Source organism: Lepidochelys kempii, chromosome 13 (assembly GCF_965140285.1).
Source record: "Lepidochelys kempii isolate rLepKem1 chromosome 13, rLepKem1.hap1, whole genome shotgun sequence".
Classification (NCBI taxonomy): Eukaryota; Metazoa; Chordata; order Testudines; family Cheloniidae; genus Lepidochelys; species Lepidochelys kempii.
This window is the reverse complement of record NC_136392.1, coordinates 31,932,084-31,947,361: the sequence shown is the minus strand read 5'-3', so window position 1 is coordinate 31,947,361 and position 15,278 is coordinate 31,932,084. Positions and strand designations below refer to the sequence as shown.

At 43.6% G+C, this 15,278-nt stretch overlaps 1 protein-coding gene across 3 annotated transcripts in view; it reads left to right on the top strand.

Annotated features, from left to right (window-relative positions):
- Positions 1-15,278, top strand: part of UQCC1 (ubiquinol-cytochrome c reductase complex assembly factor 1) — a 96,186-nt gene that overhangs the window by 67,182 nt on the left and 13,726 nt on the right. For all 3 annotated transcript variants that reach the window (XM_073310050.2, XM_073310051.2, XM_073310048.2), the window contains one exon: positions 14,693-14,770. In XM_073310050.2, coding sequence (XP_073166151.1) covers positions 14,693-14,770 — 78 coding nt within the window. The remainder of the gene's footprint in view (positions 1-14,692; positions 14,771-15,278) is intronic.

The following is a 15,278-nucleotide window of genomic DNA, read 5'->3' as shown; positions in this document are numbered from 1 at the left end:
CTTCAGCTTGTACAAAATGCAGCAGCTTGCTTTCTTAACAATAGTTTGACGAGCACATCACACTGGTGCCTCTCACACTCAGCAGGCTTCCCATTAGTTACCCAAAACAATACTACTGGCTACACTAAGGAATGGTTGAGAATAAAATCTTCTGAGCAAATTTAGCATGTTCCTTAAGATTTGTATGCAGTGGTAAAGCAGCACAGCAATCTGGTTCATAACTGGTTCACTGTATATTTAATTTTTTGCTTAATTTACTTAACTTTTGACTCCCCAATTAACAGTTTGTTGTGCACAGCCAATTATTTATGACCCTCCATTTCTTACTATGGCTCTCATCTCACCTATTCTATGCATACTTTTCTCTCCTCCTCACACCCTCCCTCACTCAATCCCTTTCCTCCTCTCTGCTACCCTCCCTCTTGACAGCTCACACCGCTTGACCTTCTCCCCTCTCCCACTCCTTTCATATCACCCACCACCTTTTACTCCTCCTCCCCCCACATCCGTATCTCACACTTTCCTCTGCTGATGTCTCCATACCTCTGGTGATATCAACCCCAACACTGGTCCTCCCTGCCGATCCTCTCCTTTCCCCATCATCACTTCCATCTCAGTAGTCCCTTTTAAATCTCACACTTGGCCCATCCTCTCCCTCCTCCTCTTCTCCTGCTCCTTCTGGATCACCTACTCGATTTCCAAAAACACCACCACTATGCCATGACTACTTCATCTCCCACTCCCTCTATCTCCTGGCACTAAGGGTCTCTTCCTCTAGGACCATCTCTGCAGATGCCCTCTAATACAGTGGCCTTTTGTTCTGTCCTAGTCCCCATTCTAAATGAGAACCTAAAGAACAGGAGGGAATCACAGAATCATAGAAATGTAGGCCTAGAAGGGACCTTGAGAAGTCATCAAGTCCAGCCCCTGTGCTGAGGCAGGACCACATAAACTTAGACCCGTCCCTGACAAGTGCTTATCTAACCTCGAGTGATGGGGATTTCAGTACCTCTCTTGGAAGCCTATTTCAGAGCTTAACTACCCTTATAATTAGGTTTTCCTCATATCTAACCTAAATCTTCCTTGCTGCCAATTAATCCATTATTTCTTGTCCTATCTGCAGTAGGACATGGAAAATGGTTACCATCCTCTTTATAACAGCCCTTAACGTATTTGAAGACTTTTATCAGGTCTCCCCATAGTCATTTTTTCTCCAGACTAAACATGCCCAGTTTTTTTAACCTTTCCTCACAGGTCAGGTTTTTAAACATTTTATCATTTTTGTTGGTCTCTTATGGACTCTCTCCGTTTTGTCCACATCTTTCTTAAACTGTCAGAATTGGACACAGTACTCCAGCTGAGGCCTTACCAGCGCTCAGTAGAATGGGCCAGTTACCTCACATGACTGTCCTGTTACTACACCCAGAATATTAGCCCATTTTGCAGCTGCATCACATTGATTCATATTTAATTTGTGATCCACTATAATCCCCAGATTCTTTTCATCAGTATTGCCACATAGACAGTTTTTCCCTATTTTGTAGTTGTGCATTTGATTTTTCCTCCCTAAGGGTAATACTTTGCACTTGTCTTTATCAAATTTCACTTTGTTGATTTCAGATCAATTCTCTAATTTATCAAGGTAATTTTTAATTCTAATCCTAATCTTGTTCTCCAAAGTGCTTGTAACCCCTCCCAGTTTGGTGTCGTCTGCAAGTTTTGTAATCATACTCTCCTCTTCATTATCAAGTCTTCAGTGAAAATATTGAAGAGTACCAGACCCAGGACTGACCCTGGTGGAATCCCACTTGCTATGTACTCCCAGTTTGATAGCAAACCATTGATAACTACTCTGAGTACAGTCTTCCAACCAGTTGTACACCCACTTTATAGTAATTTCATGTAGAGCACGTTTTCCTTGTTTGCTTATGAGACTCTCATGTGGGACTGTGTTAAAAGCCTTACTAAAACCAAGATATATCCTATCTCTGGCATCCCCCCATCCACTAGGCCAGTAACCCAGTCAAAGAGGAAAATTAGGTTGGTTTGGCCTTTGTTCTTGACAAATCCATGTTGGCTATTCCTTATAACCCTATTATCCGCTAAATGCTTACAAATTGATGGTTAAATAATTTGTTCCAGTATCTTTCCAGGTATCAAAGTTAGCTGACTGGTCTATAATTCTCAGGGTCCTCTTTTTTTCCCCTTTATAAAAAGACAGGTACTATGTTTGTCCTTCTCAAGTCCTCTGGAACCTCACCCATCCTCCATGAGTTCTTGAAGATAATTGCTAACAGTTCCAAGGTTGCTTCAGGTAGTTCCTTAAGTACTCTAGGATGAATTTCATCAGACCCGACCAACATGAATACATCTAACTTTATCTTAAATATTCTTTAACCTGTTCTTTCCCTGTTTTGGTTTGCGTTCCTTGTGTTGAGTATCTGGTCACCATTAACCTTTTTAGTGCAGGAGGAAGCAAAATAGGCATTAAACACCTCACCCTTCTTGAGGTCATCAGTTATTGTCCAGTGTTATATTGTCTCTTTCTTTGCTCCCTACATTTTTATCTCCATCCTTTTTACTCCTACTGTATTCAACAGGTTATTTACGGTCTTCCTCCATTCCTCCTTCTTGTCTTTCTAATAGCACTTAGCATTGCTGTTTAGCAGCATTAACTAGTTAATTGTCACTACACTCCTGTAAGTAGCTGAGTAGCATTATTCCCATTTTACAAATATAAAAACAAATGACGAAAAATGAAATGATGTGACCGAAACCACAGCATGTCAGAACTGGGATTAGAACACAGGGGTTTCTTGCATTCCTGTACTTAGTTTACAGGATCTGTACCATCATGCCGTCTATTCTGTTCTGTTCTGTTCAGCCTAGAGGCTGCAGTGGCTGCTAATTAAAGGAGCCATCTCAGCTGCATGCAGCTAGCTAATGTGTGACTAGAAGATAGGGCTTTCACAACCTAGTTTAGTTGGAAGCCGTCTGGATGGCACCTCCACCTGGAGCAACAAATTGGGTTGGGACCTTCAGAAACATGAGAACTGATCTCATGACTCCAAAGATCAGTCCTATGTGGCAGAAGAATGATTGTGAATAATCAATGGTTTTAGGGGAAATCACCATGAGTGGCAATTGGTTTATGTCTTGTTGATTACAATAAAAAGGGCTAACAGCTCTCTTTTTATACATGAAAGCCTAAGTTAGTCTAGACATTTATGGAGCCCCCAAAATCAAGAGGGGTCTTGCCTATGGGTCTTGAAAGCCAGATCTGCATGTCAAGGAGCTAGAAAGCAGTGTGTGAGACTCAAGATGTCCTAAATATGTCCTTTTGTGTTTCATAGTAGACTAGACCAGTGTTTTTCAATCTGTGGGTCGAGACCCAGTACTGGGTCGTGGCATGTAAGGCGCTGGGTCACCTTGCTCTGGTCAGCACTGCCGACCGGGACATTAAAAGTCCAGCTAACCCAGGCTAGTGCCTACCTTTTCTGACACCGCGCTGTGCCCTGTAAGCGGCCAGCAGCAGTCCGGCATCTAGGCTAGGGTGACCAGATAGCAAGTATGAAAAATTGGGACAGTGAGTGGGGGGTAATAGGCACCTAGAAAAATCCCCAGATATCGGGACTGTCCCAATAAAATCGGGACATCTGGTCACCCTGTTCTAGTCAGGGGGGCCACGGGGCTCTCTGTGTGCTGTCCCTGCCCCGAGCACTGGCTCCGCACTCCCATTGGCCTCTGCCTAGGAGCCAGACCCCGCTGCTGGCTGCTTCCGGGGTGCAGCGTGGCCCACAGTGCATCCTGACTATGCCGCTGAGCTGCCGAAGGTAAGTTTGTGCCTGCACCCCAATCTCCTGCCTGAGGCACCCCCCAAATCCAGAGCCCCTCCTGAACCCCAACACCCTCCTCCCCAGCCCAGAGCCCTGACCCCCTCCTGCACCACAACCCTGTGCCCCCCTCATTCCCGGCTGCATCCCCACAGCCCTCACCCTCGCACCCCAACCCTCTGCCCCAGGCCTGAGCCCCTCCCATGCCCCAAACCCCTCCTCCCCAGCTCCGTTGGGTCGCAGGCATCAACAATTTTCTTCAACTGAGTCCCCAGAAAAAAAGTTTGAAAACCACTGGACGAGACCATCTTTTTCTGTGCTTGGGCTAGAGGAAGAGAATGTTGCCTGGTCCAGGTTTAATCTACATCTTTTGGTCCTTTTCAGTAAACGGTGTGTAAAAAGACTTTAACCCTTTATATCCCTGATCATTTATTTAGGAGCCTTTGGAGTTTGCTTATTCACAACAGTACCAAGTCTGAATGAAATACAGGAGTTATATTGGAAACTTCAGTATTTTCTATGATTATGATAAATGCTGTCTTTGAAACAACCTGTTTGAACAAGCCATCCCCAGCATTCTGGAGCTCTTACTGTGCAACTTTCTTCAGGATTCACTTTCCTCCCTTGCCTTTTACTTGAGGGCAGAACTAGGGAAGAGAAATAATTTTTATTCACTTCAGAAAGGTTACAGTAATAAAGAAACTCTTGTTAACATCAGAGAACATGGCAGCCAGGAGTTTTCACAGTCTGGCATTGTTTATTTTACCAGCAATTTGGAACCTTCTGCACTCTTAAAATACTGGCAAGAAAATATTTAACTGTTAACTGTTCTGTGGCTTGCATATGTATGATACTCTGGGGAGGAGAAGTGCTTAGGGAAATCAGGTTTTTCTCTGCCTATGAGTGAAACTGAAAAGTGCAAACTATCAGTGTACAGAAGCTGAAATCAGTGTGATGATTCAGATGATGAAGTCTCAAGTCTGGCACACATACAGAACTCATGGTAGGCTTTGTGATGGGAGGCCCAATGGGTCACAACTGACAGGACAGGTATGGTAGGATATGTGATGGGAGGCCCAGTGGGTCACGCCTGGACAGGGCAGGCACGGTTGGATGTGTGCTGGGAGGCCCAGTGGGCCAAGTATGGATACAGTAGATAGGTCATGGTGGCTGCAGTGATGATTTTCAAAATTAGGTATTCTTAATGGCATAGAATTTGCCCAGGCCTGAGTCATCTGATAAAGGTCAGAGCAGCAGTAGAGGTCCCCATCATGAAGCAGGCACATGGATTACTCATTAATTGCCATGACATTTGGCAGTTTTTACCCCATTCTGGATTTGTCTAAAGTAAACTCCCTTCTCTGGGAGTTGAACTGTTGGATGAAAACCTTGCAGTCAGTCTGGATGACTTCCTGTTCCTAACCAGTATCATCTCATCTATCCAGTCCACCAGATATTTCTTTGATTCTAGATTCTGGGTAAGAACTAGTGATTGTTTCCTTCTGAAGGGTTGTGGTGTCCTGCCATTTACTAATGCCGTGGCTCGAGCTTCAGCTTCTTGAAGCGAGCATCTCTTCATCCACCTTTATCTGGATACTTGGTTGGTATGAGCAGTCAAAGAGGAATCAGTCCTGCCAGTGAGGAAGGTGCTGTTGTTTCTAGAAACTCATGGGTTGGTTATAAACTGTGCCAAAGGCAGCATTTTCTTTCACTCAGATTAGTCTATCCTGATCCAGTTTTGATGCTCAGGTCAGTAGTGTGCTCTGTGTTACTTCAGATCATCCACTAGCCCAGGGGTGAGCAAACTTTTTGGGCCGAGGGCCACATCTGGGTGGGGAAATTGTATGTAGGGCTGGGGCAGGGGGTTGGGGTGTGGGAGGGAGGGGGTGTGGTGTGCAGGAACGGGCTCAGGGCAAGGGATTGGGGCAGAGGGCGGTGTGGGGTATATGAGGGGGCTCAGGGAAGGGATTTGGGGTGCAGGAGAGGTGCGGACTGCGGGAGGGAGCTCAGGACAGGGGGTTGGGGTGCAGGAGTGCAACGGGGGCTCAGGGCAGGGAGTTGGGGTGCATGGGGATGCAGGATGCAGCAGGGGGCTCAGGGCAGGGAGTTGGGGTGCACGAGGGGTGCGGGGCACAGGCAGGGAGTTGGGGGGCTGGGTGCAGGAGGGTTTGGGCTCCGGCCTGGTGCCACTTACCTAAAGCAGCTTCGGGGTGGCAGCAGCACATGCCGGGGCCAGGGTAGGCTCCCTGCATGCGTGCCCTGGCCCCACGCCACCCGGGAAGCAGCCAGAACCACGTCCCTGCGCGGCCCCTGCGGGGGGTGTTGGCACAGGGCTCCGTGCGCTGCCCATGCCATGCCTGCAGGTACCTCCCCCGAAGCTCCCATTGGCCGCAATTCCCCGTTCCCAGCCAATGGGAGCTGTGGGGGGCAGTGCCTGGTGGCGGGGGCAGTGCCTGGTGGCAAGGACAATGCACGAAGCCCTCTGCCTACCCCCCTTCCGCCCCAGGGATGTCATGCTGGCCGCTTCTGAGAGTGGCGTGGGGCCGGGGGTTCCGCGGGGGGGCAATCCCGTGGGCTGGATCCAAAGCCCTGAGGGGCCGGATAGTTTGCCAACCCCTGCATTAGCCTATATCTGTCCCCGGTACAAATCAGAACAGGAAGAACTGTACAAAGAAGGAACCAATCCATACCTGGAAAGATCAGCAGACAACTAGTTAGAATTGAGCATACTAAGCAAACAGCCAACTCATGGACATTGAGATAAAGTTGGAACAGAGAAGACCTCAGCCTCATGCGGATCAAAACATCCATGAATAGTCTCTCCACAATCATATTACCAATGGGTCACCCATCCTGGTCTGTATCTTAGAAACATTGTTGACACTGCAGGCCCAGTGCTAGCTCATCTTGCACTCTCAGGCTACTATGTACACCACAGATGCAGGCCTAAGAAATTATTGTGTATTCCCTTCTAGGTTCAAAGGAAGAAAGGATTTACTTAGTGGCATGAAGGGCAAAAATATGAAACACCTGTGTCTTTGAAACTGAGTTTAATCTAATCTGAGACCACAAGCATTTAAAATGCCTTAATCATTATGGCATCACTACAGGGCAGAGTAAATTGTGGTTTTGTACCTTAATTGTGTATTTCCATACCTTAAAATATTTGTATTCATTTTAAGTGTAACCTTAACTCAGCGTTTCTTGGGTTTGTAAAGTTTGGTTTGGGGATAAGTGCAATATCCCTGTAATGTTTAGATTTGTTTCAATATTAAATTTCATTATGATGGATAAAGATGAAGTGATTACTCAACAAAATATTAGTGGTTGCCTAGATACATGTGATCAGGACCTGGTAGACTCATTTTGTGCAAACAGAATACAGTCCCCCTATATTTGTGCCAAAAAGAATAATGAGCAAAATGTGTTTGGGGGAAAAAATAAAACTGAAAAGCATGAACAAAAATTTGGAGTTGTTTAAGAATTTTGCTCGATGCTCAAAAAGCCACAATTCCTTAGCCAGAAAAAAAAAAAACCGGCTATTTCAGTGTATAAAATAAATCTGCTTAAGCAGATGTGAAAGGTGTACTAAAGAACAATAAATCGTTATATAGCAGACGGGGGGAAGAGGAGGAAGATGGCAATTAATGTAAATCTAAAGTTAAGAAATGCAGGGTAGACAAAAAGTTAAAGGTATCAATGAAATATCTATGTAGAGTTAAAGACAAGGTTTTTAAGGCATATCGGGGGGCAAAGGGGAGGAATCATAGTAATGGTGTAGCTCCATTATTTTATGGGAATGGTAAAATTGTCAATAATGGTGCAGAAAATCCAGGTGTATTCAATAAATATTTCAGTTCTGCATATGGAACCCAAATGGATGATCTGTCCATACCATTGTGGTGGGGTGACTGAGCCACCATCGTTAAAGTTGCTCAGTGATTTTCAATTTAACAGAGGTGAAAACAAATTCTGTAAAATCTGTTTTGAATTATAGTGTCAATTTCAAATGCTTATTTTTGTTTATGAACTGCTTGAATTTTGAAACCCAGTCTGACACTTGCTGTAACGAGTTCAAAAAGCATCACATGACCACAGTTATTCCAGTTTCTCATTTCTCTTCAGACTCCTTTAAAAAAATAAAAAAGCCTTAGAGCAGTCTGAAGTAGGAAATTAAATGTGTGTTATTCTTCGCTATGAGTAGTTGGCAAGAATATTGGTTAAAAGTTGCAACATGTTTTTATTAATAGTTATTAAGGTTTAAGAAGTTACTATTTTTGGATGTCAGCATCACAGGTATATTGACACAATGTTACTGATGGCATAAGCTATGATGATGGCATAATATTTATGTCAACACAATGACAGAGTTTTTTTAGATGGCATACTGTTACCGCTTACTATTCTGTGATGCTAGAAGACTTTCGAAAATGCAGTTATATCCCATGTTAACACAGTGAATTATTTTTGCCACTCTCTAAGGGATAGACCATAGACAGTGGTTTATGGGTCTGCTGCAGCATCTGAACTAATGGATAGTTGGCTCTGAAAGCATTGGCCACTACTGCTTGAGCTAAAGAACTAGAGCCATTAGCTCAGGGACAGGAGTTGACTCCTAAAGCTCTGTACATGGTCTAACTGTTTCAGGGGGACAAAGAGCCCCAGTGTGTCAGTGAGGTTTATACAGTGTTTCCAGTAGAAGAAGAGGTACTGGACAATTTGGAATAACCATTATATCTTATAGTGGTGGAATACAAAATGTCAGTATAGTAAATCTTGCTCACATCACTGAGACATGGTTCAAGGCCTCCTTCTATTATACCCTAACATGCTTGGTTCCACAGGATACTCTATATATCCCAAAGCAAGAAAGATTTCAGAATGCACCAGGAAAAAAAAGAAAGAGGAGGCAGAGTAGTAATCCTGTTCCCCTCCAGTCTGAGATGCGGAAGATGCTCCCCCTAGAAACAAAACATGATCTGTGGGGCAAAGGACAGAAAGGTTCCTAGGACTCTTAGTGGTGAAAGACCCTCAGCTGGGAACCCTGTCAGCTTTCTGGAGGAACTTACAGAGCTGCTGCCCATCATAGTACTGGAATCCCACAGATTCTCTCCTCTCAGGGACTTCAACTTTCACATAGACAGTGCAAAGGACACGGTAGTACTTAATTTCATGTCCCATGTAGAAATCATGGGGTTCTCCCAGGCAGTCTCTGGACCCACACATATAGCAAGACATATGCTAGATCCTGGCATCAGCCTAAGAGTGGATATTGGAGAAATTACTAACATACCATGCTACTGGTCTCATGCTGGCAGAGATCAGACTTCTGTCCTTCCCACTACAGTAGCGAACAACCAAAGCTTGTCCTTCCCCAAGACTCCTGTACCTCTGGGTTTAAAACTCACTGTAGGAGAACAAACCACCCAAATAGAAGGTGCCGATGAATTAGTATAACAGTATAATCACCTGATGTCCATTACCATCAATGCCTTGGTCTTGTCCTGCCCATTCTCCCCTCACCAGTGGAGAAGATCACCATGGTACACAGAAGAGCAACAGTAGATGAGGCAGAGGCAGAAAGTTAGAATGCCAGTGGCACAAAAAGGATTCTGAATCTATCCACCACAAATAGCTCTTACAGAACTTTTGCCACTGCAATAAAGGAGCAAAATGAGCCTTCTACTTCTCTGCAATTGATGGAGCACAGTCACGGTCAGCAGGGCTATTTCAGTCACGCAGACTGCACAGCCCAGATGGCAGCCCCAAGCGTCAACTGCTGTGAAGAGCTGTCAGCGTATTTTACTGATAAGATCAACTGAATATGTATGGAGCTAAGTGGGAAAGAAAATTCCATCCCGGACCCAATTGTATTATCTACCCTACCAACCCTGAATGAGTTTGGCCCCATCACACATGCCAAAGCTCAGGAAACCCTGAAAAATATTACAGCCACAATCTATGAATCCATGCACCTCCTAGCTGGTGAAAGCCAGTGAAGAGCAACTATGTACACTATTAATGGAAATAATCAGTGCCTTCTTCAGAGAAGGACACGTACCAAACTCCATGAAAGGTACAACAATAGTTTCTCCTGTAGTCAAGAAACTAACCTTTGGAGAACACTCCAACTACTGTCCTGTCTCTAACCTCCCAGTCCTGGGCAAGATAATTGAGAACGTAGTAACCGCTAAGCTCCAAAATGTGAGATCAGCCACTGGAAGCCTCACAATCAGTGTTCAGACCAGAGCATAGCACAAAGATGACTCTAGTGATACTGAAAGATGATCTCATGGCAGTAGACACAGGTAAGTTCTCCACGCTCATACTGCTGGACCTCTCTGTAGCCTGTGAAACAGTGAACTGCAAGGTTCTACTAACCCACTTACGTGACATAGCAGGAATACATAATACAGCGCTACAGTGACTCCAGTCATTCCTTCCCAGTAGAGTTTAGAGAGTTGTGATTGGTATGTGGGCCATGAGTAATGAAGGCTCTAACCTGCAGGGTCCCACAGAGAACCATACAATCCCTTTGTCTTTTTGATAGCTACATGAGACTACTGGGAGGGAGGAACGCTGCCAGTGGTATGCAGTTACCACCACTACTTAGATGGCAGACTATGTCTACAAGAGATCAGCTCTTGGATGAGGATCAGCTGGTTCAAGCTGCGCCGAGGCAAGATTGAAATGCTGCTATTCGGAAAGGGGAAACACTTTGAAGAACTAGCTAAGACATTATCTCCATTTCTACTGAAGGCTCACAGCCCCTGTTCATCTAAGTGGTGCAAAGATCCAGGTTATTGTTCAGAGATTCCAAGGCCAGAAGGAACCATTGTGATCATCTAGTCTGGCCTCCTGCATAACACAGGCCAGAGAACACCGCCAAAATTATTCCTAGAGTAGATCTTTTAGCAAAACAGCCAATATTGATTTTTAAATTGTCAGTGATGGAGAATCCACCACAACCCTTGGTAAGTTGTTCCAACGGTTAATCACTCTCACAGTTAAACATTTACATCTTATTTCCAGTCTGAATTTGTCTAATTTCAATTTCCAGCCATTGGATGTCTGCTAGATTGAAGAGCCCATTATTAAATATTTGTTTCCCATGCAGATACTTATAGACTGTAATCAAGTCACTCTTTAACCTCCTCTTTGTTAAGCTATATAGAATGAGCTCTTTTAGTCTATTGCTATAATGTCACTAAAGGGCAGTACCCATTAACACAAACTCATAACAGCAAGGGCATGTCCAGTTTAAAAAACTCTTCATGTACTTCTTTAACCTCCGCACATTATGTTCAGTTTCACTTTGAAATTGTTCCCCTCTACGAACAATTTCAATGCACCTTCAGCACATACAATACACTCCACACATTCCTAACCATCAAACTAGAATGCAAAACCTTACCTCTGTCATGCTTCTCCCTAGGAAAATCATAGAACTGGTACATAGAATCATACACTCTACCAATGCTTGGATGTCTAACAGTATGTATGTTAATGTTGCTGAAGTTGGAGTTAAGGTTTTGCATTCTAGTGTGTGAGTGAGGAATGTGGTATGTATATTGTGTTACTGTATATGCTGAAGATATAAGGGAGTTGTTAATAAAGGGAGCAGTCTTTCAGCAAAAGTGGTGAATATGATGTTAAAGCAGGATACCTTAGCTGGATATTGCCTTATTTTTAAGCATCTGTGTAGATGTGGGGGACACCCAAGCTTTCTTAATTTTTTTTGAACACAGATTTTTATTTGTGAGGATACAGGCATTAGTGCATGGATGGCCTGATTCTGGTAACTGCTCTGAGATGGGACACTCCAGCGGGTGAAGGAGCCATACCCCAGGAGAACTCCGCTGTTTTTGTTGTTTGTTGTTTTTATAAATTTTTAACTCATTTGAAATTCTCTAGCAGCTTTGCTGTTTGAGACTGGAGTGCAAAAGAGTCCTTGCAGTCATCATGGTCAAAAGCCAGACTGTGAAGTTTGCCAGTGGTGAGAAAGCAGATAAGATCAAGAAGGGAATGGTTTCCAAAGAGCGCTGATTTCGATTTACTTGCTTCCCTTGTTTTGTAAGAGAGGCTGTTTCTCCAGCTTTTTGTAGTTATGCATTGTTGGCTACATTCCTCAAAAACAGTATGATAGCCCTTTAAATGTAATTTTATTGCCTAAGATATTCCCCCATCCTCAGTCATATTTCATATTTCAAAATGTTTGTCTCTAAGATGTACTTATTGCCATGTTTGCTTAACTTTATCTCCTTCGTTAATCCATTTCTTACTAACCTAAAGCCACTGCTTTTGGTTTTTAATATAGTAAGTTGCTTCCCTGGGGATGTTTAGTCCAGGACTTGTCCCTGTAATGGGACTGTTTGTTTTCTTTACCCCTTTGCAATTGCCTGCTGTAACATTTGTAGTATGTGTTAAGTAATCCTTAAGGTAACATTTTTATTATGTCATTAAAAGTGCATGGCAAATATATTATAACTCATGGAATTTGTTTGTTTTAAAATGGAAGGATAATTTATTGAGTGTGTTACATGAGACCTGCTCCCCTATTAGAGTGTAGAAGTGCTGCTTATTTAGAAGTATGTTCTATTGAGAAAAACCACGGCCTCTGGCATGCATAGAAAGTATGAGTGTGGTTGGCTAGAAGTGACATCATAGTTTATGTACTCCATAAAAATTTAATTAAGTCATTACTGGAGTTGCAGTCATCATTTAGCCCTCTGATTTCTTCTGTTTAGTTTTTTATTAAACATTCAGTAATAGCCAGTCACCAAATCTTGATGGCCTATAAAATATCTGCATGAATTTTAATAGCTCCTTTAAATGGAAAAATATGAGTAACTGACATAAAAGGAACATTTTCCTTGTGGTTGCACTACATGTATTCTTATAAAAATCAAATTATGAAAAAGGATAGTGATTTAATGAAAGAGTATATAAATAATAGATTTGATGGCATTATATAAAATAATTAAGAGTTTTGAGAGAGCAACTATTATATAGGCACAACCACTAAGGTTATAGGGATATTATGGGGATTTTGGTGACATTTTTGATGAAACTCCAGCAATCTGTGCTGCTATCAGAGTTCTGAGATTTTCTTGAAGCTGTATTCATAATTTTTCTTTGCTGTGTAGTGTCTGTATTTGACATGGTGTTGCAACCCCCAAAACAGCAATGCTCTTTCTATAGTAAACACAATTTTTTAAACACTGTACTGATCCCCAACATCTTTTTAAAAAATCCTCGCTTCTATCTTCAGTGTCACACATGGGAGGGGGGGGGGGGCATTTATTTTATTTATTTATTTAAGACAGTTTTGAAGATAATTAAATGAGACATTTTTAGATGTGAGCGTTTGGAAACTGCCTGGACTGGGCAGAACACAGGAGAATATCCCAGAACACTGGCCATACATAGGCTGTCTCAGGTGTTTGTGACTGAGGTTGGAGGGATGCAAATAAGCAGAGACCATATGGGGCTCTTTTGGTCCCTCTCGCCACATACTGTCAATGGGCCCTGTCAGAGCTCCTTCTGAGAACAAGTGCTCAGTGTCCCTTAAATCTGTCATATGGGTCCAATATAGGAAAGAATCTTTCCCAAGTCCTTGCCAGTTAAAATGCAGCTATATCTATGTGAAGAAAATGTTTTAGTTCTAAATTGTTTGGGGCAATTTGTATTGACAAAAAGCAAAGTACAGATGAAGTAAGTATTTTGTAGGCCAGCATGAGTCTGATTTAGCCACCCCTCTGAGTGTCTGGCAATCTAGCTCTCCCTAGCACATTTAGGCAGCTCATAGCTCTGCTGACACAGGGCTCAATCCTGCAAGCTGATGAGCAGCTATGCCCAAACTAGCAATTATTTAGGAATCTGATTAAATTTAGCCTGTGGCTATCCCCAGTGACTGTAGGGTACCTACTCACCTGCTTAAAATTTAACAGATTCTTAAGTGCTTTGTTTGGTCACTCCAGAACTCTTAGCACCTTGTAGAATTGAGCTCATATATGTTAGTTTTAGTTTGATTGCACAGTCTCAGACAGTAGCAGAGCCACCTCATTCAGTCTGCAAATCTATGAGGCAGACAAAGCAAAAAAGGAGGATCAGAGAAACTGAACAACCCAGTAACTTGCACCCAAGAGTTTTTAAAAATTGGCCAAGTAGCTCTCTGAGCCATTGATGCTAATATTTAACAAATCTTGGAATACTGGGGAAGCCCAAGAGGACAGGGGGGAAAACTAATGTTGAGGCAATAATGTACAAGGATAACCTGGGCAATATCATAGAAAGTCTGACATGGAAGCACCCAGTATTAATGAAATGATGGTAGCACAATTAATGCCAATCAGCATGGCACTTGTCAAAGAAACCAATGTTAATTTTGATCAGATTACTGGGTGAAATTCTGTGACTTGTGTTTATGCAGGAGGTCAGACTAGGTGATGCTAATGGCTTTAATATCTGTTAATCTGTGGAAGCAACAGAAACTGGCAGTATGGGGCCAGGGAGGAGTTGACAGGAATTGGGAGGAACGTGAGACTAATGAGAGAGCATCCCAGGCTGGGGACTCTCCTGCCCTCTGAGCACACAGGGCAGATACTTATGATAGTTTTCATTTCTACAAAGTCCGTGCTAGCTTCTAATGCATATACCTCTCCACCCCGCAGCCTACATGAACCACACTGCTCACACCCCAATCCCGCCCCTCACAGACTGCACTGCTCTATCTCCTCCCACCCCACGACCCACACTGCTCTCACCTTCCCTCTGCCCCGACCCCCACGGACCGCACTGCTCTCACTGCTCCCATCTCTCAGGACCTGTACAGATTATGTTGTTGTTTTATTTTTCAGATTGATTCTGTTACTCTAAAAGAAAGTATGAGAAGCATGACAGAAAATTTCTATGCAGCTATATTTGGATATGATGAGGTAAGAGCATACAGTCGACCCTGCCTACAGACCAGGTGGCAGACGGCATAGACCGTCTAATGCACTGTTTTCTCCAGTGGCGCTGAAAGCTGGGTGCTTCACAGGAAGGAGTAAAACACCCAGACTACACATCAGAGCGCAACGGGGACAGAATTCTTCCTGACGCAGCTGTTGTGATCGGTTTGACCTTTGAAACCTGACTAATGAGAGCCCTTCTAGGAGAGAGAGCATGGTCTGCTGGCTGAGGCACACAACTGAGGCTATGTCTACGCTGCCACGTATGTCAGTATAAGTTGTGTTGCTCAGGGGTGTGAATAAGCCACCCCACCTCCACAAGTGACATAAATTACACCGACCTAAGTGCCAGTGTGGACAGCACTGTCAGCAGGAGAGTTTCTCCCGCTGACATAGCTACTGCTGCTCGTTGGGGGTGGATTAATTAAGTCGACAGCTTAGAGCAGCTATACAGAGAACTTGCATCAGTGCAGCTGCACCGCTCTCTAGTGTA